This window comes from Rhinopithecus roxellana, chromosome 8, assembly GCF_007565055.1.
Source record: "Rhinopithecus roxellana isolate Shanxi Qingling chromosome 8, ASM756505v1, whole genome shotgun sequence".
In the NCBI taxonomy this organism is placed as follows: Eukaryota; Metazoa; Chordata; class Mammalia; order Primates; family Cercopithecidae; genus Rhinopithecus; species Rhinopithecus roxellana.
Window position 1 is genome coordinate 77,788,153 of NC_044556.1, and position 23,656 is coordinate 77,811,808.

Genomic DNA, 23,656 nt, shown 5'->3' on the forward strand with positions numbered 1-23,656 from the left:
ATTCCAGCAAGAGCTTTGGCTACTGGAGTGCATTTCAGTCTCTAATCTTCAATAACCATCCCCTTCAAATGAAATAGCGTGTACTACTTGGTCCTGAAGGTTCTGAAAGCCAGACTACCTAAGCATCTGTTTTCCTTAAATGAGAGTACCTCCTATGTCAATCTTTCAAATTTAGCTGAAGGTCAGAGAGCTTGTTTGGGAAGGATAAATAAATATTTCTGGACTAAATTTTTCTCTCTCAGCCCCTGGAATTTTGTAGTTCAGTACTTCGAAGCTTGTGGTAGAATTGACTGTAGTAGAAAGACTATATAAGATTACTTTCTCAATTTAGGATTTGTTCTTTTCTCTACTTTTGGTACAGATAGTAAAAAATAAAACATCACTACCTATTTGTGGAAATGCATATTTGTGTCACTGGTTGGCTCAGTTAACTATAAAATCCTTTGTCTTTCTTTCTTCCTTTCTTTCTTTCTTTTTTTCTTTCTTTTGGTGGAGTCTCACTCTGTCGCCCAGGCTGGAGTGCAGTGGTGCGATCTCGGCTCACTCCTTGCTCCGCCTCCTGGGTTCAGCCATTCTCCTGCCTCAGCCTCCCGAGTAGCTGGGACTACAGGCGCCCACCACAGCACCTGGCTAATTTTTTGTATTTTTAGTGGATACGGGTTTCACCGTGTTAGCCAGGATGCTCTCGATCTCCTGATCTCGTGATCCGCCCACCTGGGCCTCCCAAAGTGCAGAGATTACAGGTGTGAGCCACCGCGCTTGGGGCAATCCTTTGTTTTTCATTCACTTTCAGAGGGGACTTAAGTTGACTTCCCATAAAAGCATGGCAAGTTCAATGTTAGAAGTGATATTTTTGGCCAGGCATGGTGGCTCACACCTGTAATCTCAGCACTTTGGGAGGCTGAGGTGGGCAGATCACCTGAGGTCAGGAGTTTGAGACCAGCTTGGCCAACATGGTGAAACCCTGTCTCTACCAAAAAAAAAAAAAAATTAGTGGCACTTGCCTGTAGTCCTAGCTACTTGGGAGGCTGAGGCATGAGAATCGCTTGAACCCGAGAGGTAGAGGTTGCCCTGACCCGAGATCATGCCACTACACTCCATCATGGACGACAGAGCTGGGGTTTTGGCACACGCCTGTAGTCCCAGCTATTTGGGAGACTGAGGCACAAGAATCTCTTGAACCAGGGAGGTGGAGGTTGCTATGACCCGAGATCATGCCACTGCACTCCAGCCTGGGTGACAGAGCTGGAGTTTTCTTTTTTTGAGCTCTGTCTCTGTCTTTTTTTTAGGCCAGGCATGGTGGCTCACGCCTGTAATCCTAGCACTTTGGGAAGGTGAGGTGGGAGGGTCACTTGAACCCAGGAGTTTGAGACCAGCCTGGGCAACATACTGAGACACCGTCTCTATTAAAAAAAAAAAAAAAAAAAAAAGTGAGATTTTTAAAACTACTGAAAGAGGGAGATCCTTGGGTACCAGGAACAAGTATTGCAGTAATAACTCTGTCAAGACCTGAATTAACTCTGCAGTCCATGTTAACTTTATGAACTGCAGTAGTATAATAAAGCAAAAGTATTTTCTATTTCACCGACTCTTATAGTGCCTTCGCTACGTTGGACATGGACTGTACCTTAAGAGCCTTTAGTTACCTTTCACGAGTGTGTATTACTGATTGGTAGTGGCTGAAAGGTGTGATAGATTTCCTCACTCATCTTAAGGGTCATAGTCAACACTTCTCTAAAAAAGACAGGTTAACAAGAGAAAAGCATAACAAATTTATGTAACACAGGAGGCTTTAGAAATGAAGTCTCAAGGACCCAGGGAAAACTGTCTGTTTTTATGCTTAGGTTTGATGAAGAATTCACTGCCGTGTAGAAAGTGATTGGACAGTAAGACATGATCTAATGGTAATAGACTGAGAAACCCACCAAGACTGGTGTGCTCAGGTCATTCTTGGGCTCTCTGTGTAGCATTCCTTCCCCCAGAGTATGGGATGGGGCAGGACCTCTCTAGAATGCGAGTCTTCAGAGGACAAGAGAGTGACCTTTCTAGTTTTATGGCTTGCTTCAGAGAAGAAGGTTTCTAGTCAGTTCCTTTTTTTTTTTTGAGATGAAGTCTCATTCTGTTGTCCAGGCTGGAGTGCAGTGGCATGATCTCGGCTCACTGCAGCCTCCACCTCCCAGGTTCAAGCGATTGTCCTGCCTCAGCCTCCCAACTAGTTGGGACTATAGGCACATGCCGCCACGCCTAGCTAATTTTTGTATTTTTAGTAGAGGTGGGGTTTTACCGTGTTGACCAGACTGGTCTTGTAGTGATCCACCCACCTGGGCCTTCCAAAGTGCTGTGATTACAGGCGTGAGCCACTGTGCCTGGCCAGGGTTTCTAGTTTCTATGGTCTTGAGGAAGAGGAATTCTGGTTTCTATGAGTAGCTTAGGGGGAGAAAAAGGGGAGGCAGACAGGAGGCCCGGAGAAGGTCAGAGAGCAACCTTGCTTCTAAGGCCTTCCAATCTCCTTTAGTTCAAAGTGCTTAGCATGCCAAAGCACCATACTTTAGGGTATTGTTTTCTGAGCCTGATGGGATGGAAATAGGCAAGAAGGAGAGTGTATTGCTACAAATTGATTGCCATTACCCCAGAAACAATTTAAATAAAATATCTATCCTAAAGAGTCACTAGCAACAGAAACAGGTCATGAGTATTTCCTCCTTCCTGTCGTCTCTTTTCAGAGTAGTCACCCAAACAGTAATACACACTGACTGTTGAGTGGAGCATTAAGAATTTCTCTGAAAAGAGTGTACTGTTGCTGTTAGCAAAGAAACTTTAGAGATCTCAGGTAGAATAACGTTTTTTGAAAGTGTGAACCAGCCAGTGGTAATACTGTGGTTTTCTCCATATGCTTTATTCCTCATGGTTTGGGACAACTTTCATAGGGATTATATCAGTCTGCTTTACATTGAGGTCCTACAGTTACTAAATTGCATTTGACCCCAGATTGGAAAACAATGTGGCGTAGGGGTCATTGTCTACTGGCCCCCAGAGATCTAGGTACAGTTCCTGCTTATCTCTGCAGTTCGCTGCTCAGAGAAATGGGGAAACCTTAGCTGTTTTTTGTTTTTTGTTTTTGAGACGGGGTTTCGCTCTTGTCACTCAGACTGGAGTGCAATGGCGCTATCTCGGCTCACTACAACCTCTGCCTCCAGGGTTCAAGCAATTCTCCTGCCTCAGCCTCCTGAATAGCTGGGATTACAGGCATCAGCCACCATGCTTGGCTAGTTTTTGTATTTTTAGTAGAGATGGGGTTTCACCGTGTTGGCCAGGTTGGTCTCGAACTCCTGACCTCAGGTGATCCACCCGCCTTAGCCTCCCAAAGTCCTGGGATTACAGGCTTGAGCCACCGCGCCCAGCCTGGTTTGGTTTTTTGAGCATCCATTTCCTCATCTTTATTATTATTACTTTTTGAGGCAGGTGACTCACCCAGGAGAGTCACACAGTAGCGTGATCACGGGTCACTGCAGCCTCAGTCTCCCTTGGGTCAAGCAGTCTTCACACCTCAGCCTCCTGAGTAGCACACCATCATGCCTGGCTGATTTTTAAAAATTTTTTAGTAGAAACAAAGGCGCGGCGGGGGTTGCTCCCTTTGTTGTCCAGGCTGGTCTCTCACTTCTGAGCTCAAGCCATCCATCCATGTTGGCCTCCCGAAGTGCTGGGATTAGAGGCATGAGCCACCACTCCTGGCCCATTTCTTCATTTTTAAATAGAGTTAATAATAGTTCTTGTCTGGTAGAATTATGAGCTTTAAATGAGATGAAGCAAATAAAGTGATCAATAGATATAAAGGGCTCAATAAATGTTATCTAAAACGAAAACCAAAATGGGTTGCTGCTTTATTTGTTCTTCTCCTCCATCTAGCTTGAAACTTTTGTTTAGAAGTAAACAAAAATCAAAATCTGTGTTTAAGAACAACCACCAAGAACAACAACAACAACAAAAGCCTTGGTTTGCACTTAAGACGATTTGGTATGAATTTTCCCCCAGCCAGAGTTGGCAGGGTTAATGTGCGCCAGCTGAGAAGCCATGCTGTTACCTTCTGGCAGCCCATATGCAGATGCTGTTGTATTAATTACAAAAGAAAACTCGATTAACTTGGAAGTCCTTTAACTGTCAGTGAGGCAGCTGCTCCAGCTCTGAAACAGGTTTTCTTCTTCCCTTCTACTGTCAGTCTACAGCTTTTAATCTCTTCTTTAGAGAACTAAGACTGCACTGTAGGTCCTCAGAGCCCCTGGCTAGTTCAGTCTACTTTTTGATCTGCAGTTATAGTGGTCCAAGGGGCGCCTGCATAGATTCACATATAATTTAAAATAAAATAAAAACAACCAGACCAACCACCCATCCCCCTCACATCCTTGTTCTTTCAGCAGTTAAAACCTGGCATTTTAGAACTGGAAAGCATGTTAAAGATGACCTAATCCAACTCCACCCGCCTCCATTTACCGATGAGCATTTCAAGGCTCAGAAAGATCGAGTGGATTGCCAAGGTCACAGAGCTAGTCAGAGTGGCAAAGCATGCCTTCATTCTCGTGCTGTTCCCGCTTCCATATTGCACTCCACATCACTGAGCAGTGTGCTCAGAATCCAGGAGTAAAACCATCTGCTTGCAACTTCATTTCTCTCCAAGCCCTTGTTCAAATCTGGTGGAGATGTCAGATAGATGAAAAAGCTAAATATTTAGTGGGAGAAGCAGAGGGCTTGGATAGTGACGTGTTGGAAAACAGAGAGAGTGATGTTTGCCATAGACTTCTAACAGTGTACTGGGCTCAACTTCAGCACCCTTTCCTATTGCACTGGTCTTTGGTTGGTTTGACAGTAGCAAGTTTATTTGTGGTGACTTTTTGTAGGAAAGATGGAGGTGGGGAGTGTTCATTGGGGTCAGATGAATAATGGGGTGTGTCTGCTGTGGTTTTGGCTGATGCAGCCTGTTTCATTGGCTGTCCGGTAGTTGACACTTTGTCTCAGAGGTGCAGAGGCTTTCTCCCTCTGGTCCTGAAAAGTGATTTAGTTGGTTTTCTTCTCTATTATCCACTCTCCTGGTAGTAGCAGTAACAAAGGTTAGTTAGGTTTGTTGGTCTTTTTGTGATGAAACCATTTTTATTGTAAGAATTTAAAGGTTGTCAGTATGCATTCACATGTAGACACTTAAGTGAAAATCTGGGGAGGACTGGCAACAGAAGAAAACTAGGAAATGTAGATGAGGGTAAAGACACTCTAGCTCGACTTCTCACTGCTCGAGCTAAGACTATGGTAGTTAAATTCCACAAGATGAATGGAAGGGTCCTGTTCTTGTTTTTTTTTTTTTTTTTTTTTTTGAGATGGAATCTTGCTCTGTTGCCCAGGCTGGAGTGCAATGGCACGATCTTGGCTCACTGCAACCTCCGCTTCCTGACTTCAAGCGATTCTCCTGCCTCAGCCTCCCGAGTACCTGGGATTACCACCATGCCCAGCTAATTTTTTGTATTTTTAGTAGAGACAGAGTTTCGCCATGTTGGCCAGGCTGGTTTCGAACTCCTGACCTCAGGTGATCCGCCCGCCTCCGCCTCTCAAACTGCTGGGATTACAGGCATGAGCCACTGCACCTGGCCGAAGGGTCCTATTCTTTATCCGCATGAAGAAGGTTTTTAGGAGTGATGGTTGCTCTTAAACTATTCATCATGATACTGGACTTTTCAAAGTACTCAGTGGGTTTGCTTACAGCTTTCTATAGGTAGCTCTCCCCGCTAAATGGATTCTCAGACAAAACAAACAGATCTGTAACATTAAGCCCTTGGTATGTGTCAGGCATTGTGTTGGGTGTTGAGGATGAAATAGGATGGTTCTTCCTGCTTTTGATGATTATAAACAGATCATTATAATAAAGCATGGTAAGTGTTCTGCAGTTGTGAATAAAGTATGAAGGGACTCAGGACTGACCTGCTGCTACTTGTTAAGTGACCACACAAGCAATTGGCTGTGTCCTCTTGCTTTTAGGTTGTAGATCAAAAGAGTAGACTAGTTGTCTGCTGTTACACTCTTGTATTTAGTAAATACCCTTGCACAGAATTATATACTTAGTTAACTCTGGTTTTTGAAAGGAACTCCTCTCTTTCCCAGGAGAGTAGATTGGCTTGTTTCAGTGTCTGGTGTTGCTGATGTATATATGCAGGCCAGGGTGATATCCTTATAGACAGAGAGATATGAAAAGAAGGGCCCTAATGAAATGCATAGAGGGATTTGCGTGAACACAGACCTCTTTAACCCTTTTGGTGTTACTGTTTGTGGAAGAGAAGGATGCTTAGGGATTTGAAATTGTAGCTGGGTAGGTTCACTCTGAAGTAGAACCACCTCTTAATTGACTCAGGCCTCTCTTGCTTCAGTTCCAGCAACAAACAAAATAAATGGCCTACAAATAATTTAATGCAGCTTATGGTTAAGTGACTAAAACAAATACTGTTTCAGTTAGTGCCACCCAAAATTTCAATTATGATGGATGTCTTTGGCTCAAGGATTGGCCTTTTTGTAGCCTAAGAACTGTGTGTCTGTGCTTTTCTGAACAAATGCGGGAATTGCCTGAATCTTAGAGGTAGGCAGACACTGATACTGAGGGAATAAGGAAGTGATATAGTTCAGACTGAGAATTTCAGTGAACTAATTTCGGGTTATTTTTCCCGGACAGAGATTCTCATTCTTTAGGAAGCTTGTTCTGTCTTGAACCTTATTTGAATGTGTTTGGGGAAGTTATCCATTTAGATTAGTAGTAGTTGCCTTGAAAGGAGTTTTTTTGTTTTTGCTTTTGTTTTAGATTTTTATTTTTTATTATTTTTTGTACAAAACATCAGGTTGGTGAAAAACAGATTTTTTAATTGACACATAGTAATTGTACATATTTATAGGATACATGTGGTATTTATAGGATACATGTGGTATTTCGATATGTGGATAACAATATGGTAATGGTCAAATCAGGGTAATTGGGATGTCCATCAAGGAGAATGTTTTTGAGATAAATCACATCTCTTTCTAGATTTGCCTGGATTTTATCCTAATAGGCAATTATTTCCCTTTGTCCTATTTAGGGTCTTGTCTCCCATAAACAGAAGGAATGTGATTTGATTAGGAGGTATTGATGTTAATTGAGCACCCCAGTGTTTTAAGGAAACAGATGACTTGGCAGCTGGGATGTTGTCACCAGCTATCAGAGCGATGAACTGGAAAAGATTCTAGAGCTTATGCAAACCTGAATAGCATTTCATTTTATACATTTATACATTTTATATATTTATAGCTCATACATTTAGTAGTAAAATATGTCACAGTGAAGAACATAAGCTAAAACCACATATGGTAGATAATTTAAAAGGACCCTATAGTGCTGTATTATGTGCTACATGATGGCATCTTGGTCAACAAAGGTACAGTATTTTTAGCACACCTTTTCTATGTTTAGATATGTTTAGATACACAAATACTTAAGATTGTGTTACAGCTATCTATAGTATTCAGTACAGTAACATGCTGTACATGTTTGTAGCCTAAGAGCAATAGGCTACACCCTCTAGCTTAGGTGTGTAGTAGGCTGTACCCATACCACCTAGGTTTGTGTAAGTATGCTCTGATGTTCACACAGTGACAGAATCGCCTGATGATGCATTTCTCAGAATGTATGCCTGTTGTTAAGCAACACATGACTGTAATCTGTGTTCAAGTATTACGTCTTCTGTCAGAAGGAAGGGTTTAATTTTGACACATTCAGGTATGTTTCTCCTTGGGCTCGCATCCCAACCAGTATGGTTTTTCTGGCTTTGTTATTTTAATAATCTTGGTGTTTGTGATGGAGTCTTGTAAACTCCTTAGGCTGTCCCTCTACTGAATGAAAAAGGAGGGGGGCGGGAAGATCAGGTCACTCCCACGTTTCTGAGTAGAAATAACAACTTGTTCCTAGGGGATGAGCTAGGGAAGGGAATTCTGTTTGGTATGTGGAGACTTTTCTCACTGGGGTTTTTCCCCTGATATGTCCTTCAACCAAGGTTCCTAGCTAGAAATTTCTCCTCAAGGACCCTGTCATCCTCGTGGGATTTCTGTGTGAGTCTCTCTCTCTCCCCTTCCTCACTCCTCTCTCTCTACTTCTTTCTCTTCCTCCACTCTCCCCTTCCCCAACCAGGCCAACTGAGCTGCATTTCCTTCCCGCCTAAGGAAGAGAAGTACCTCCAGCAGATTGTGGACTGCCTCCCTTGCATACTGATCCTCGGCCAGGATTGTAATGTCAAGTGCCAGCTGTTGAACCTGCTGTTGGGGGTGCAGGTGCTTCCCACCACCAAGGCTGGGCAGTGAGGAGAGCTGTAAGCTTCGGCGCCTCCGCTTCACCTATGGAACTCAGACTCGGGTGAGCCTGGCGCTCCCTGGACAGTATGAACTCGTGCACACGCTGGTTGCTCACCAGGGCAACTGGGAGACCATCCCTGAGGAGGATCTGGAGGTCCAAGAGAACAATGAGGATGCTGCTCATGTTTTAGCGGAACTGGAGGTAACGATGCACCATGCTCTCTTACAGGTACCAATCTCATACTTCTCTACCAATTGTATACATATATACCAGCTTTCCTTTTATTTTGACTTTCTAGAAAAGTAATTCGATGATACATAGTCTGAACTCTGAGCAGCAGTGGCTAGTGGAGTCAGAGGAACATAATCTGGGAAGTTGAAAAACAAACAAGACTGTAGCAATACCCATTCCTGCCTCTTCTTACCATGCTGCAAGGCCCTGAGTAGTTTGCTTGTCACCTCACTTTCTTATCTCCGTTTCTAAAATGAAAGGAATATGTGATTCTTGTATCTCAGCATGCTTTTACAGAATAATTGTAATCAAAGTTAGAAATCCTTTCTCATTTCTTAACCAGAAGATATGGCTGGAATTGTCTCTAGTTACCTCTTTCTAAAAGGAATGATAAGATGATGGATGAGTATTGTTCTTATTAGAATTGAGACCAAGTGAAGAATTTTGTGGGTTCTTCCTTAGACCTAACCGTTAATTTACTAAGTAGTACAGAGGACAGATCATTTCTCCTACTTTATAAGGAACATGGGAATGTGAGGACAGGTCTGGCTCAATGTAAGGAGACATGGAGATCTTGTTATTTGAAGAGTATCTTAGTTTCTCTCATAAACTCCCAAAGAGAGCACAGATCCTGTGCCATCTCGTAAGATATCATATTGTCTAAGAGTTTATATATTATCACTTAGGAAATACTTCTCTCTTGGTCTGTGTTTCCTTTCCTATTGGATAGTTAGGACTGGGCTATTTAATTAGACCAAATGGGCATGTGACTATGGCAGGGTCAGGAGTGGATAGGGATAAAATAATTCAGCCATACTCAGAGTTTGACCCTTGGTTAACTGTGCCAGGAAAGATGGGCTAGTTTGGCAGGACCTGAAAGAGTGGTTTTTTCTTTCCTTATTTCTTATAACCACTTCAACTACCCCACTTCTAAGAAGCTTAGTTTCTCAGTCAATGAATGAGTCCTTTGGTTGTGGCCGTGGCCTGTGACACTGTAGAAGTAAAAACTGTCGTCTCATTTCCTTCCACAGTCCATATATCTTTCATCTTGATAAATGCCACAGGGGGCTATGTAACAAGCCCCCATTCTCTCTCAGCTCAGTTTCAGTGGTGGTTTCCTGTGTTTTCAAACTGAGAGTTCACATTTCCTAGCTCCAGGATAATGTGAGGGTTTTTGAATAGCTCTGATAGTAACTCTGGCAGTAATCTTTGTATATTAACTGTGGCATGTTCAGTTGACCCATGAACTTCTTCACAATTCGTAAGTATTTGATCGATCCATACACAGTCTCTCTGCAGTATACAGTCTTGGTCTAGTTCCTTCAAGCTTCCAATAGCTCAGTGGTTTTCAAACTTGTATATATATATTTTTGTTGTTGTTGTTGTTGTTTCTTCTTCTTCTTTTTTCTTTTCTTTTTTCTTCTTTTTTATTTTTTTTGAGATGGAGTCTCTCTCTGTTGCCCAGGCAGGAGTGCAGTGGTGTGATCTCAGTTCACTGCAACCTCCGCCTCCTGGGTTCAAGTGGTTCTCCTGCCTGAGCCTATAGAGTAGCTGGGACTATAGGCGCCCGCCACCACACCTGGCTAATTTTTGTAATTTTAGTAGAGGCAGGGTTTCACCATGTTTGTCAGGGGTTTGTCAGGGTGGCCTTGAACTCCTTACCTCAGTGATCCACCCACCTCGGCCTCCCAAAGAACTGGAATTACAGGCATGAGCCACCACGCCTGGCTACTTTTTTATATTTTAATTCAGTGTAAGACAAACATTTTCTTTCAGGACCCAGTACATGTATACACTTATACATTTGAAATACAAGTTTCATGAAACATTACTTTTGCTTTCTGCAATACATACTGATAATTTCCTCTATTTTTGACTTCATTTTTTGAAAATGTGAGTAGCAACCCACTAAGTTGATGCTATGACCTGGTAGATTATAAACCTGTAGCTTAAAAAGCACTGTTGGGCTCAGTGGCACACACTTGTAGTCCCAGCTACTGGGAAGACTGAGGCATGAGGATTGCTTGAACCTCAGAAGTTGTATCCAGCCTGGGCAACATAGTGAGACCTGTCTCTAAAAAAAGATAATAATAATACTGTTAAATAGCAGAAATGACTGCTGTAAGTCAGGTGGTGATTTTCACCATTCTTGCCCTTAATAACAATCCTGGAATGCGACAAAGCCATCCGCAGGAGAGGCAAATCATTTGACTTTTTTCTCTTAGTCCCTTCATTTTTTAAAATTACTATTATTTTTTTTATTTTTTTAATTTGTGAGACAGAGTCTTGCTCTGTGGCCCAGGCTGGAGTACAGTAGCATAGTCTTGGCTCACTGCAACCTCCACCTTCCAGATTCAAGCACTTCTACTGCCTCAGCCTCCCGAGTAGCTGGAATTACAGGTGTGTGCCACCACACCCGGCTAATTTTTATATTTTTAGTAGAGATGGGGTTTCGCCATGTTAGCCAGGCTGGTCTTAAACTCCTGACCACAAGTGATCCTCCCGCCTCAACCTTGCAAAGTGCTGGGATTACAGGCATGAGCTACCATACCCATCCCCTTCATTTTATTGGTTTAAATTTCTAATGCTTGTCTGAGCACAGTGACTTATGCCTGTAATCCCAACACTTTGGGAGACTGAGGGAGGAGGATTGCTTGAGCAGGTCCAAGCGATTCTCGTTCCTTAGTCTCCCAAGTAGCTGGGATTATAGGTGCCTGCCACCACACTCAACTGATTTTTATATTTTTAGTAGAGATGGAGTTTCACCATGTTGGCCAGGCTGGTTTCGAACTCCTGACCTCAAGTTATCCGCCCCCCTCATCCTCCCAAAGTGCTGGAATTACAGTCGTGAGCCACCGTGCCTGGCCCTAATTTTTTTTTTAATTTCTAATGCTCGTTTACTTTTATTCCATAAATTGAGGTGATATAAGAAAGTCACAGAAAGGGAAGTACGAGCCATTCCCCAAGTGCGTATCTGAGCATGTATCTTTCCATTGAGAGCTCCCAGGGCCTACTCCTGATGTGTGCTAAGCAAGCAGACAGAGGCAACAATTGAGGCTACTTGGATGGGATGTTGAGATATCAAATCAGCTTTCTCTCAGCATAGTTAAAAAATATATTCTCTCTTCTCTTTTCTTGAGGAATTATTTAGCCTCTCATGTTGTTTCGTGTGGTTTGTGAGACTTCCTTGGCCAGTGTTTCTCTAGATCTGCTTTATTCTCCAGTGGTTTTGGTGTAGGCCTCGTACCAGATCCCTGTAGTTCTAAGTTTAGAATCCCTTGTTGTTGAGTCTCAGAGGGCCTTGCAACCTTTGTGGAATCCAAGCACTGCCCTCTCACTGCAGCCCGACTCCTGTCTCTGTTACATACATCAGCAATACTCAGCTTACTGCTGGGGGCATCGCACAGCAGCTACCTGGAAGATCGTTCATGCCAGCGAGAATGAGCTTTTTGTTTAGCTCCAGTTATTTTTAGGACCAGTGAGTTAGCTCTAAATAGCCCTTCCATCTGATTTGTGAAGAGGGTAGTAAAGAAAGGAAACATTTAGCTAAAGGAAATCAAGATTGAATTAGGGGAAATGCAGTGTTCATTTTGAACTGTCAAATTATCAAAGCAGAATTTCCCCTGCCCTCTTATACAATGGTCATTCTTCTAATATGTTATTTTAAAGTCCTCATAAATTAGCCATTTTCAGTTTGTTCCAGAATAGGCCGACTCACATGGACCCACACTGCTTGGTATTCCCACCTTTTTAGTTCTGGATCCCCTGAGATTCTCAGTTCAAAATTCAACAATAGAGGAACACTGTCAAGCCGTTCGTATCTGAAACCTCAGTTGGTGTTCAAACATAGTCACTTTGCAATTGGCAGCGCAGTTCACCATTCGCCATATTCACTAGTTGTGTCTTTATATACAAAAGTACTCCCCCTTCCCCACCCTCATGCCTTCCTTCAAGCATATATATCTGATACCTCCTTTTCCATTTCTTTCTTCTTACAAATCTGATGGAACAGTTGTCTACCTTAGAGTTGCTCAATCTGATATATCTGTGTGTGTGTTTATTTTTGTTTTTTTCTCCCGTGAACACCTGTAAGAAAAGGAAGAAGCAGCAGCAGAAGCAATTAAACTTGCTCAGCCTGAGATGGGATTCCTGCAGCCTGGAGGTGGCGTTTTGTTTACTGTGGCAGTTACATAGCTTCAGTTGATCTGCTCTGATCAGTAGCCCACCAGGTGCTTTTGGCCTTTTGGGCTGCCACATACTGACCTGGTTATTGGCTCATGGTGTTATCTGTTAGGGTTTACTTCAGGGAACTGAGGTAGACTAATATTTCCAGGCAAGGTCAGTGACTTGCAAATAACCTTTTTTTTTTTTTGTGACGGGGTCTTACTCTTGTCACCCAGGCTGGAGTGCAATGGCGCAGTCTTGGCTCACTGCAACCTCTGCCTCCTGAGTAGCTGGGATCACAGGTGCCTGCCACCATGCCTGGCTAATTTTTGTACTTTTAGTAGAGACGGGGTTTCACCGTGTTGACCAGGCTGGTCTCGAACTCCTAACCTCAGGTGATCTGCCCACCTCGGTCTCCCAAAGTGCTGGGATTACAGGTGTGCACCACCATGCCTGGCTAATTTTTGTACTTTTAGTAGAGACGGGGTTTCACCGTGTTGACCAGGCTGGTCTTGAACTCCTGACCTCAGGTGATCTGCCTACCTCGGTCTCCCAAAGTGCTGGGATTACAGGTGTGCACCACCATGCCTGGCTAATTTTTGTATTTTTTGTAGAGATGGGGTTTCATCACGTTGGCCAGGCTGGTCCCAAACACTTGAACTCAAGCAATCTGCCTGCCTTGGCCTCCCAAAGTGCTGGGATTACAGGGATGAGCCACCATGCCTGGCCAGTAATTGTTTTTGTTTGTCTGTTTTGCTATCCTGTTTTTAACGAACAGATATCGGTATTTTAAAATTTTCAGTAATTAATGCTTTTACAACTCATAAGCATTATAAAAGATCTTAAAATGACAAGTTTACATAAAATTTTAACCCCCAAATTTACTAAACACTATTTGTTGCTAGAAAACTAGCTTCTCTCATTTTTTGTCTAGTTATTGGCATTTCAAGACCAGACTGGGCTACAAAGTGAGACCTCATCTCTACGAAAAATTAGCCAGGTGTGGTGGCGTACACCTGTGGTCCCAGGAGGATCAGTTGAGCCCAGGAGGTCGAGGCTGCGTTGCATCTTGGGTTATGGAGTGAGACCCTATCTCAAAAAAAAAAAAAAAAAAAAAAACCACACACACACACAAACCCCAACATTGGTGGCTCACACCTGTGGTTCCAGCACTTTGGGAGGCTGAGGTGGGCGGATCGCCTGAGGTCAGAAGTTTGAGACCAGCCTGGCCAACATGGTAAAACCCTGTTACTATTAAAAATACAAAACTTAGCTGGACATGGTGGCAGGTGCCTGTAATCCCAGCTACTCGGGAGGGTGAGGCAGGAGAATCACTTGACCCAGGGAGGTGGAGGTTGTAGTGAGCCGAGATCACGCCACTGCACTCCAGCCTGGGCGACAAGAGTGAAACTCTGTCTCAAAAAAAACCCCAACATTTGTTATACATTACTTACCTTTAGTTAGATACCATATTGTCTCTTGAGTATATCTAGGTTAAAAGATAAAAATTGATAGGTAAAAGGTAAGAAAGAATGCTGAGTGAGGCCCTCAGGGCAAGAAGATACTGTTGGTGGAGGGAGTCTATGGAATTGGGCCAAAAAATGGTCAACTCCAAGGGAAAAGAAACAAGGATCATATTTATATGTACAGGACGGAGAAATAAAAAATGATATTCTAGAAGTATAATTAAAAATTTAAAAACTCTTATTTTATGTGGCAAAAAAGGGAAACTGAAGTGATATATTTAAAAAGGATGTGGAAAGTTCAGGCGAATGCTAAATTATAAATTCTTTATGGCAGTAATCCTATTTTGTTTTTAATATCTCTCTCACCTTTACCCTCGCATGCACTAACATACATAGTAAAATGTAACCATCCTGCATACATTGCTCTTTGCTAAAAAACCTGGGTATTCCTGTTATAGGCTAATATACCTATGAAGGATATGTGTGATTCAGAGGCAATTTTTTTTTTAATCCCTATGCTCACTGTAATAACCTTGATATATCTCTTAAAAGAACAGCCTGGCTGGGCGCAGTGGCTCATGCCTGTAATGCCAGCACTTTGGGAGGCCAAGGCAGGCAGATTGCTTGAGTTCAGGAGTTTGAGACCAGCCTGGGCAACAAGGCAAAACCCTTTCTCTACAAAAAATACAAAAATTAGCTGGGTGTGGTAGCACATGCCTGTAGTCCTAGCTACTCGGGAGGCTGAGGTGGGAGGACTACTTGAGCCTGGGAAGTGGAGGTTGCAGTAAGCTGAGACCACGCCATTGCACTCCAGCCTGGGTTTCTGTCTCAAAAATAAATAAATAAATAAGTAACAACATCCTGTGTAGCCATAAAAAAGAATGAGTTCGTGTCCTTTGCAGGGACATGGATGATGCTGGAAGCCATCATTCTGAGCAAACAGGAACAGAAAACCAAACACTGCATATTCTTATTCATAAGTGGGAGTTGAACAAGGAGAACACATGGACCCAAGGAGGGGAGCATCAGACACGGGGGCCTGTTGAGGGGGTTGGAGGAAGGGGAGGGAGAGTATTAGGACAAATACCTAATGCATGTGGGGCTTAAAACCTAGATGATGGGTTGATAGGTGCAACAAACCATACCTATGTAACAAACCTGCACGTTCTACACATGTATCCCAGAACTTAAAGTAAAAAAAACAAAACAAAATAACATCCTGAAGCTGAGGCTGTATTTCCTCAGTTCACTGTCAGTGATTCATCTCTGGCCTTCCAGGGTTGGCTCTTTTTTTTTTTTTTGAGACAGAGTCTTGCTCTGTCGCCCAGGCTGGAGTGCAGTGCAGTGGCCGGATCTCAGCTCACTGCAAGCTCCGCCTCCCGGGTTTACACCATTCTCCTGCCTCAGCCTCCCGAGTAGCTGGGACTACAGACGTCCGCCACCTCACCCGGCTAGTTTTTTGTATTTTTTAGTGGAGATGGGATTTCACCGTGATAGCCAGGATGGCCTCGATCTCCTGACCTCGTGATCCGCCGGTCTCAGCCTCCCAAAATGCTGGGATTACAGGCTTGAGCCACCGCGCCCGGCCCAGGGTTAGCTCTTGAGGCGAAAATCTGACAGCAGTCACAGTCTTCATCTTTTGTCTTCTTCCTTTGCTAGGATTCTGTCTACCTCTTTCCTGCACCAAATAGCTTCCTTTCTGTTTTTACTATCTCACATATTTGTTTGTTTCCTTCTGAGTAGAGGATGGATGGGGTAGGGAATCTTCCCTAATTCAGAGACTTAGAGATTGAAAAGTATTGTCAACAGGCAGAAACTGTTGTTAGGACTATTAACAATATTTTCTTTTTGACTGCTATTGTGATGTCTCAACCAATCCATAGAGGATATTATCTTGTTTGATAACGGAGCCTTTACTTTGTAACCAGCCAGCATATACTTCTTAATACAGAACCCTAGCTAGAATTGTTAGGACCCCTGAAAGCATCTAGTCTATCTTTTATTCTACTTTCGTAACTCCCCAAACACCAAATCAGATAGTGCTTGACACAGAGTGGGTCTTCCATGACTGTTTAAACATTGTCTTTGTAGCTATAGGGGACCTGGATTTATATCCTGGTTTTGTCACTTAGCTGTGTCACTTTGTTCCCTCATTTGTAAGATGGGGCTATAATTCCTATCTTTTTTTTTTTTTTTCTGAGACAGTGTCTCACTCTGTCGCCCGGGCTGAAGTGCAGTGGCAGGATCTTGGCTCACTGCAGCCTCAACCTCCTAGGCTCAAGTGATCCTCTCATCTCAGCCCCTGAGTACCTGGGACTACAGGCACATGCTACTATGCCTGGCTAATTTTTGTATTTTTTTGTAGAAATGAGGTTTTGCCATGTTGCCCAGGCTGGTCTCGAACTTCTGGGCTGAAGCATTCTGCCTGCCTAAGCCTCCCAGGGTGCTGGGATTACAAACATGAGTCACTGTGCCCGGCCTATAATTCCTATCTTTTAGAATTGGTATGAGGCTAACGTGCGAGAATGTGTTGAAAGCACCTACCACAGTGTCTGGCACATAGTAAGCCCATTTCCTCCTCCCTTTGAATAAATCAGTGTCCTTGAGAAGACTTCCTGCTCTCTCAGTCACCCATCCCTTCCCTGAATCATCCACATTGGAACTCCTCCCAAAACTTAAGACTTCTTCTTCCAACTTACTTATAGTTATTCTTCTACTCTTATTAGAGAGAACATTCTTCGTAATTCATTGTGGCTTATTTTTGTAATAAAATGAAAGCAGAAAGCTGTTATAAAAGGTTAATAATACAGAAGTATATAAAAGTTGAAAGGTAAAGTTTTTCCTCCTTTCTCTTTCCCGCTTCTCTATTCTAGACAAAATATTTTGTCTCTCCCAATCTAGTAAGTGGCAAGAGAATAAAATTCAGATTTCTACTTTTATGTGCATCAGTAGATACCTAGGTGTTTGACTATCCATTAGGTAGAATGCATAGAGACCATTCAATATATTCTTTTTTTTTTTTTTTTTTTTTTGAGACGGAGTCTCGCTCTGTCGCCCAGGCTGGAATGCAATGGCTGGATCTCAGCTCACTGCAAGCTCCGCCTCCCGGGTTTACGCCATTCTCCCGCCTCAGCCTCCCGAGTAGCTGGGACTACAGGCACCCGCCACCTCGCCCGGCTAGTTTTTTGTATTTTTTTTAGTAGAGACGGGGTTTCACTGTATTAGCCAGGATGGTCTCGATCTCCTGACCTCGTGATCCGCCCATCTCGGCCTCCCAAAGTGCTAGGATTACAGGCTTGAGCCACCACGCCCGGCCCATTCAATATATTCTTATCAACTTGTCGATTACCTAATCCGTTGTCATTTGAGATAGAGAGAAGAGAGTTCAGATCCTTAAAGTCTTCATGCTTATGAGTTGAGAATCAGAGCTAAAATCTTTGCTTTTGGGTGTTTGGGATTATAAATATTCTTCTACTTTTAACATGATGGTCTCATGCTTTCTGTGGCTTCTGAGGTCTATGATTGTGATTGTGTTTTTTCTAAGTCTTATATCTGGCCTGAGTTACACACTGATGCTTTTACTAGGTAGGGAGATGAGCTTGTATCCATTCAATGTTGACTACTGGGATAAAACTCTGGCTTGCCTTCACATTGATCCCAGTTTCTTTGAGGCATGTTGTAACCTAGAAACATGTTATAGCTGTTTGGTTGCAGCTCCCCCTTGGAAGGTATATGTACCAACAAGAGTCAAGGTATTTTAATTTCTTTTTTTTTTTGATATGGTGTCTCGCTCTGTCGCCCAGGCTGGAGTGCAGTGGCAGGATCTCGGCTCACTGCAACCTCTGCCTCCTAGGTTCAAGCGATTCGCCTGCCTCAGCCTCCTGAGTAAGTGGGATTACAGGTGCCTGCCACCATGCCTGGTTAATTTTTGTATTTTTAGTGAAGATAAGGTTTCAGTATGTTGGCCAGGCTGGTCTCAAACTCCTGACCTTAAGTGATTCACCTGCCTTAGCCTCCCAAAGTGCTGGGATTACAGGCTTAAGAGTGATGTTTCAGGGAACTATTTAGAAATGATAAAGAATCAGCCCTGTGTGAAAATAAACAGGAGAAACCTTTCAAATGCCCCGTGAGAATGTCACAAGAGGAGAACTGGAAGTAAAGATAGCTAGAATATGGGGACAAGGATAGAGGTCAAGGGTGTGCAAGGGCAGGACAGTTATTAATATATAGTTGCATACTTTTCTATGTGATGTGAACCTGAGGCTGCAGAACTCTAGAGAAAGCAAAGACACCTTTTACCTACCAACTTTAGCCTGCGTACATAACTGTTTTCTGTGTTTTTTGTTTGTATGTTTGTTTATATTTTAGAAATAGGGTCTCATTCTATTGTTCAGGCTAGAGTGCAGGAACGTGATCATGGCTCACTGTAACCTCAACTTCCTGGGCTCAGGGGATCTTCCTGCCTCAGCCTTCCGAGTAGCTGGGACTATAGGTGTTTGTCACCATACCCGGCTAATTTGTTTTATTTTTTTGTAGAGATGGAGTCTCGCCATATTGCCCAGGGTGGTCTCGAACTCCTGGGCTCAAGGGGATCCTCCAGCCTCAGCCTTACAAAGTGCTGGGGTTACAGGCGTGAGTTACTGTGCCAGGCCACTGTTTTCTGTTTGAATTAGCAGTTAGTATAATCATGCTTTGTTATAATTGAGTTTTAGTAATATACCATGAGCTACAGAGTAGGGATTCTTCACCTATAAGAGTCAGTACTCTTAGGAAGGGGTCAGCCTTCTTCAGTGATTGAGTGATTTCTTCTTGACATTTAAAATAGTGTCACTGGCTGGGCACAGTGGCACATGCCTATAATCCTAGCACTTTGGGATGCCGAGGCAGGAGGATTGCTTGAGCTCAGGAGTTTTAAGACCAGCCTGGGCAACATAGCGAGACTTTGTCTCTACAAAAAATTTAAATAAAATAAAATAGTGTCATTTTACACTTTATACCCAAAACAAAACCAAAGAAGTATATTCTGGTGTTTGTAGAATAGCAAGCTCCTTCCTATTGCATTTCCTTTTTTTTTTTTTAAGATGGAGTTTTGCTCTTGTTGCCCAGGCTGGAGGGCAATGGCATAATCTTGGCTCACCGCAACCTCTGCCTCCCGGGTTCAAGTGATTCTCCTGCCTCAGCCTCACGAGTAGCTGGAATTACAGGCATGCGCCATCACCCCAGCTAATTTTATATTTTTAGTAGAGATGGGGTTTCTCCATGTTGGTTAGGCTGGTCTTGAACTCCCGACCTCAGGTAATCCACCTGCCTCGGCCTCCCAAAGTGCTGGGATTACAGGCATGAGCCACGGCGCCCAGCCTCTATTGCATTTCTTAATCCTACCAAGAAAATGGGTGGTAACAGATCAGCTTCTGTAAATTCCATGGATTTATGCAGAATGCATTCTACAAGAGAGATCTCTTTAGGAATTCACTGTGACTCAATATGGGAATTATGGGTTACTGTCATGATTCCTTGAGATTCTTTTTACTTGATTGAGTTAGGAGCAAAATGCTTACTCATTGCTTTATTCTTGGAGTAGAGGCAAATGCGATTTCAGATAAATGTGTGGGATAAAATGTGTGGGATGGGAGTTGAAAGATAGAAGATTTTACATATTTTGAAAGTGGCTTTGAGCATCATTTCTTCATTAATTCATTCCATGTTTATTTATTGGATGCTTACTAAGTGCCAGGCACTGTTCTAGGTGTTAAGAAGGGATATAGCCATCCATGAAACAGTCTGATGTCAGACTTCCCTCTCAGGTGGCCATACTAAGACCCATAACAGCTCTGGCTCATCTTCTTTATATTAATTTTTATTTTTTCACTCCCTGTCTCCAGGAGACAGTGTTGGCTTCCTTTTTTGTTTATAACCGTCAGGCATGAGTCATCCCTTCACTGTGAGTATTGCAGAATCGCATATCACATTCCAGCCTAATTTGTACTGCTGCCAGGGTCTCTGCCAGCAGCTCTTTGCCTATCTTCTGACAGTCATGATACTCAGAGCAGTGACACCAACTGCACACGTTAGTCAACTGGGGAAGGGAGAAGAGAGAGCATAATACCTGTTTTCTATCCATTGTTGTTTAGTACAAGGTATATTTAGAAATGGGCAGCTTCTTTCTGGGTGCCAACATATCAGGCCATACTCTACCATTAGAAAGCCCGAAATCCATGGCCGGGCACAGTGGCTGATGCCTGTAATCCCAGCACTTTGGGGGCCAAGGTGAGCAGATCACCTCAGGTTGGGAGTTTGAGACCAGCTTGACCAACATGGAGAAACCCCATCTCTACTAAAACAACAAAATTAGCCCAGCGTGGTGGTGCATCCTGTAATCCCAGCTACTTGGGAGGCTGAGGCAGGAGAATCGCTTGAACCTGGGAGGCAGAGGTTGCGGTGAGCCAAGATTGTGCCATTGCACTCCAGCCTGGGCAACAAGAGTGAAACTCCGTCTCAAAAAAAAAGAAAAATAAAAAATAAAAAATAAAGCCCAAAATCTTCTATTATTATTATTATTATTATTATTATTATTATTATTTTAGACAGTGTCTCACTCTGTTGCCCAGGCTAGAGTGCAGTGGCGTGATCTCAGCTCACTGCAACCTCCGCCTCCTGGGTTCAAGTGATTCTCATTCCTCAGCCTCCCAAGTAGCTGAAATTACAGGCATGTGCCACTATGCCCAGCTAATTTTTTATTTATTTATTTATTTTGAGACAGAGTCTCACTCTGTCACCCAGGCTGGAGTGCAATGGTGTGATCTCGGCTCACTGTAACCTCCACTTCCCGGGTTCAAGTGATTCTTCTGCCTCAGCCTCCTGAGTAGCTGGGACTATAGGCTTATGCCACCACGCCCGGCTAATTTTTGTATTTTTAGTAGAGACGGGGTTTCACCGTATTGGCCAGGCTAATCTTGAACTCCTGACATTGTGATCCACCTGCCTCAGCCTCCCAAAATGCTGGGATTACAGGCGTGAGCCACCGTTCCCAGCCTAATTTTTGTATTTTTAATAGAGACTGGTTTTGGCCACGTTGGCCAAGCTGGTCTCGAACTCCTGGCCTCAAGCAATCTGCCCACCTCAGCCTCCCAAGAGTGCTGGGATTACAGGCACGAGCCACTGTGCCTGGCTTCCAAAATCCATTTCTTTAATAATGAATTTACACCTACGAGCAAATAAAGTCAACTGGTCTCTTAAAAACAGTATTGGGCCAGGTGCAGTGGCTCACGCCTATGATCCCAGCACTTTGGGAGGCTGGGGCGGGTGGATCACTTGAGGTCAGGAGTTTAAGACCAGCCTGGCTAACATGGCGAAACCCATCTCTACTAAAAAATACAAAAATTAGCTGGGTGTGGTGGCACATGCCTGTAATCCCAGCTACTCGGGAGGCTGAGGCAGGAGAATCACTTGAACCCAGGAGGCAGAGGTTGCAGTGAGCTGAGATTGCACCACTGCACTCCAGCCTGGGTGACGAGTAAAACTCCATCTCAAAAAAAAAAAAAAAAAAAAAAAAAAAACACCCAACCGTATTGGTCTTACAAATGGACGTGGTAGGTTTGGCTGATGTTTCTGTCGTGCACACAAAATGGTCCTTTGAGGAAAACCTGAAAATTTATTCTAGAATTTTAAGATAATCCATCAGAAAAAAACAAGCAAACAAAATTCTTCCTGAAATTTCTAAACAATACTTTGGTTTTGAATATTTAGGCTTGCCCTTTGTAAGTTTGATTGGTTGATTTATATCTTTTAAAAAATATGTATTTAGGGCAACTTTGTAATATAAAAAACATTTCCACCTATAATTCTTTGCTTTAATGTAACTGTTTTCTTTTCTTTTTTTCTTTTCTTTGTTTTTTTTGAGACAGAGTCTTACTCTGTTGCCTAAGCTGGAGTGCATGGTGTGATCTCAGTTCACTGCAGCCTGTCTCTTGGGTTCAAGCAATTCTCTTGCCTCAGCCTCCTGAGTAGCTGGAATTATAGGTGTGCACCACCATGTCAAGCTAATTTTTGTATTTTCAGTAGAGACGGGGGTCTCTCCATGTTGGCCAGGCTGGTCTTGAACTTCTGACCTCAAACGATCTGCCCACCCCAGCCTCCCAAAGTGCTGGAATTACAAGTGTGAGCCACCACACCCAGCCTAATGTAACTGTTTTCGTTTCTTGGGATTCTTTTTAGTCTTTATCTCATTGTTATATGTGATTATAATGTTGTCATTTATGCAGTTGTATGTTCTATTTTAAACCTTAAAATTTCTTACTTACCAACTTTTTGAATATGCTTCACTGAAATGATTCATACTGTAGCATGTGTGACTCAGGGTAGTGAAAAGGGGTTTGTTTTGAATAGCAAGATGAGTATCAGACTAGTCTTCCAGCCAGAAAACATTCCATGCAACTTGAGACACAGATGAAACAGCAAATTTCTTCTTGGCTTGGGTTGGATAAAGAGTAGATTGACTTATGTAGTGTTTGCTAAAATGACAAATGGTGAGATGCTAAAAGCACTTTGAGCTTTAGGGAGTTCAAAGTGGCCAGGCAAATTAAAGTTATATGACCTTCCTGAGAAAATAGCACAGTTCTTTGTGAGAAAAGAAGGTGAGATATTTGTGCTTTGTTGGGAATAAAGAAGATTTTAAAAACTCAAACAAGGCTGGGCACAGTGGTTCACACTTGTAATCTCAGCAGTTTGGGAGGTTGAGGAACAGATCGCTTGACCTCAGAACTTCAAGATCAACCTGGGCAACATGGCAAAACCCCATCTCTACCAAAAAAAAATAGCCAAAAAAGAATGAAAATTAGCTGGGCGTAGTGGCTCACACCTGTAGTATCAGCTACTTGGGAGGCTGAGATGAGCGGATCACTTGAGCCTGGGAGGTTGAGACTGCAGTGAACCTTAATTGCACCACTGCACTCCAGGCTGGGCAACAGCACAAGACCTTGTCTCAAACAAACAAACAAACAAACAAAAACTTATCAAAAAGACCTACTGCTCATGCTGGGTGTGGTGGCTCACACCTATAATCCCAGCACTTTGGGAGTCTGAGGCAGGTGGATCAGTTGAGGTCAACAGTTCAAGACCAGCCTGGCCAACATGGTGAAACCCCATCTCTACTAAAAATACAAAAATTAGCCCGGCGTGGTGGTGTGTGCCCGTAATCCCAGCTACTTGGGACGCTGAGGCAGGAGAATCGCTTGAACCCAGGAGGCAGAGGTTGCAGTGAGCTGAGATCGTGCCATTGCACTCTAGTATGGGCGACAGACTGAGACTCCGTCTCAATCACTCAATCAATAAACCTACTGCTCAAATAGGGTAAGATATAAAAACAGTAGATTCATCTGAAAGAAGCAAAATTGTGTATCTTTTAGAGTTCACGTAAAGTAAATATTCAACATCTGATAACTGTTAA

General features: G+C 43.1%; 1 protein-coding gene across 1 annotated transcript in view; it reads left to right on the forward strand.

The window, feature by feature from the left end:
- DSTYK (dual serine/threonine and tyrosine protein kinase) overlaps positions 1–23,656 on the forward strand; it is a 71,254-nt gene that overhangs the window by 18,239 nt on the left and 29,359 nt on the right. The window contains 2 exon segments of the mRNA XM_030936092.1: positions 8,189–8,346; positions 8,348–8,578. Coding sequence (XP_030791952.1) covers positions 8,189–8,346; positions 8,348–8,578 — 389 coding nt within the window.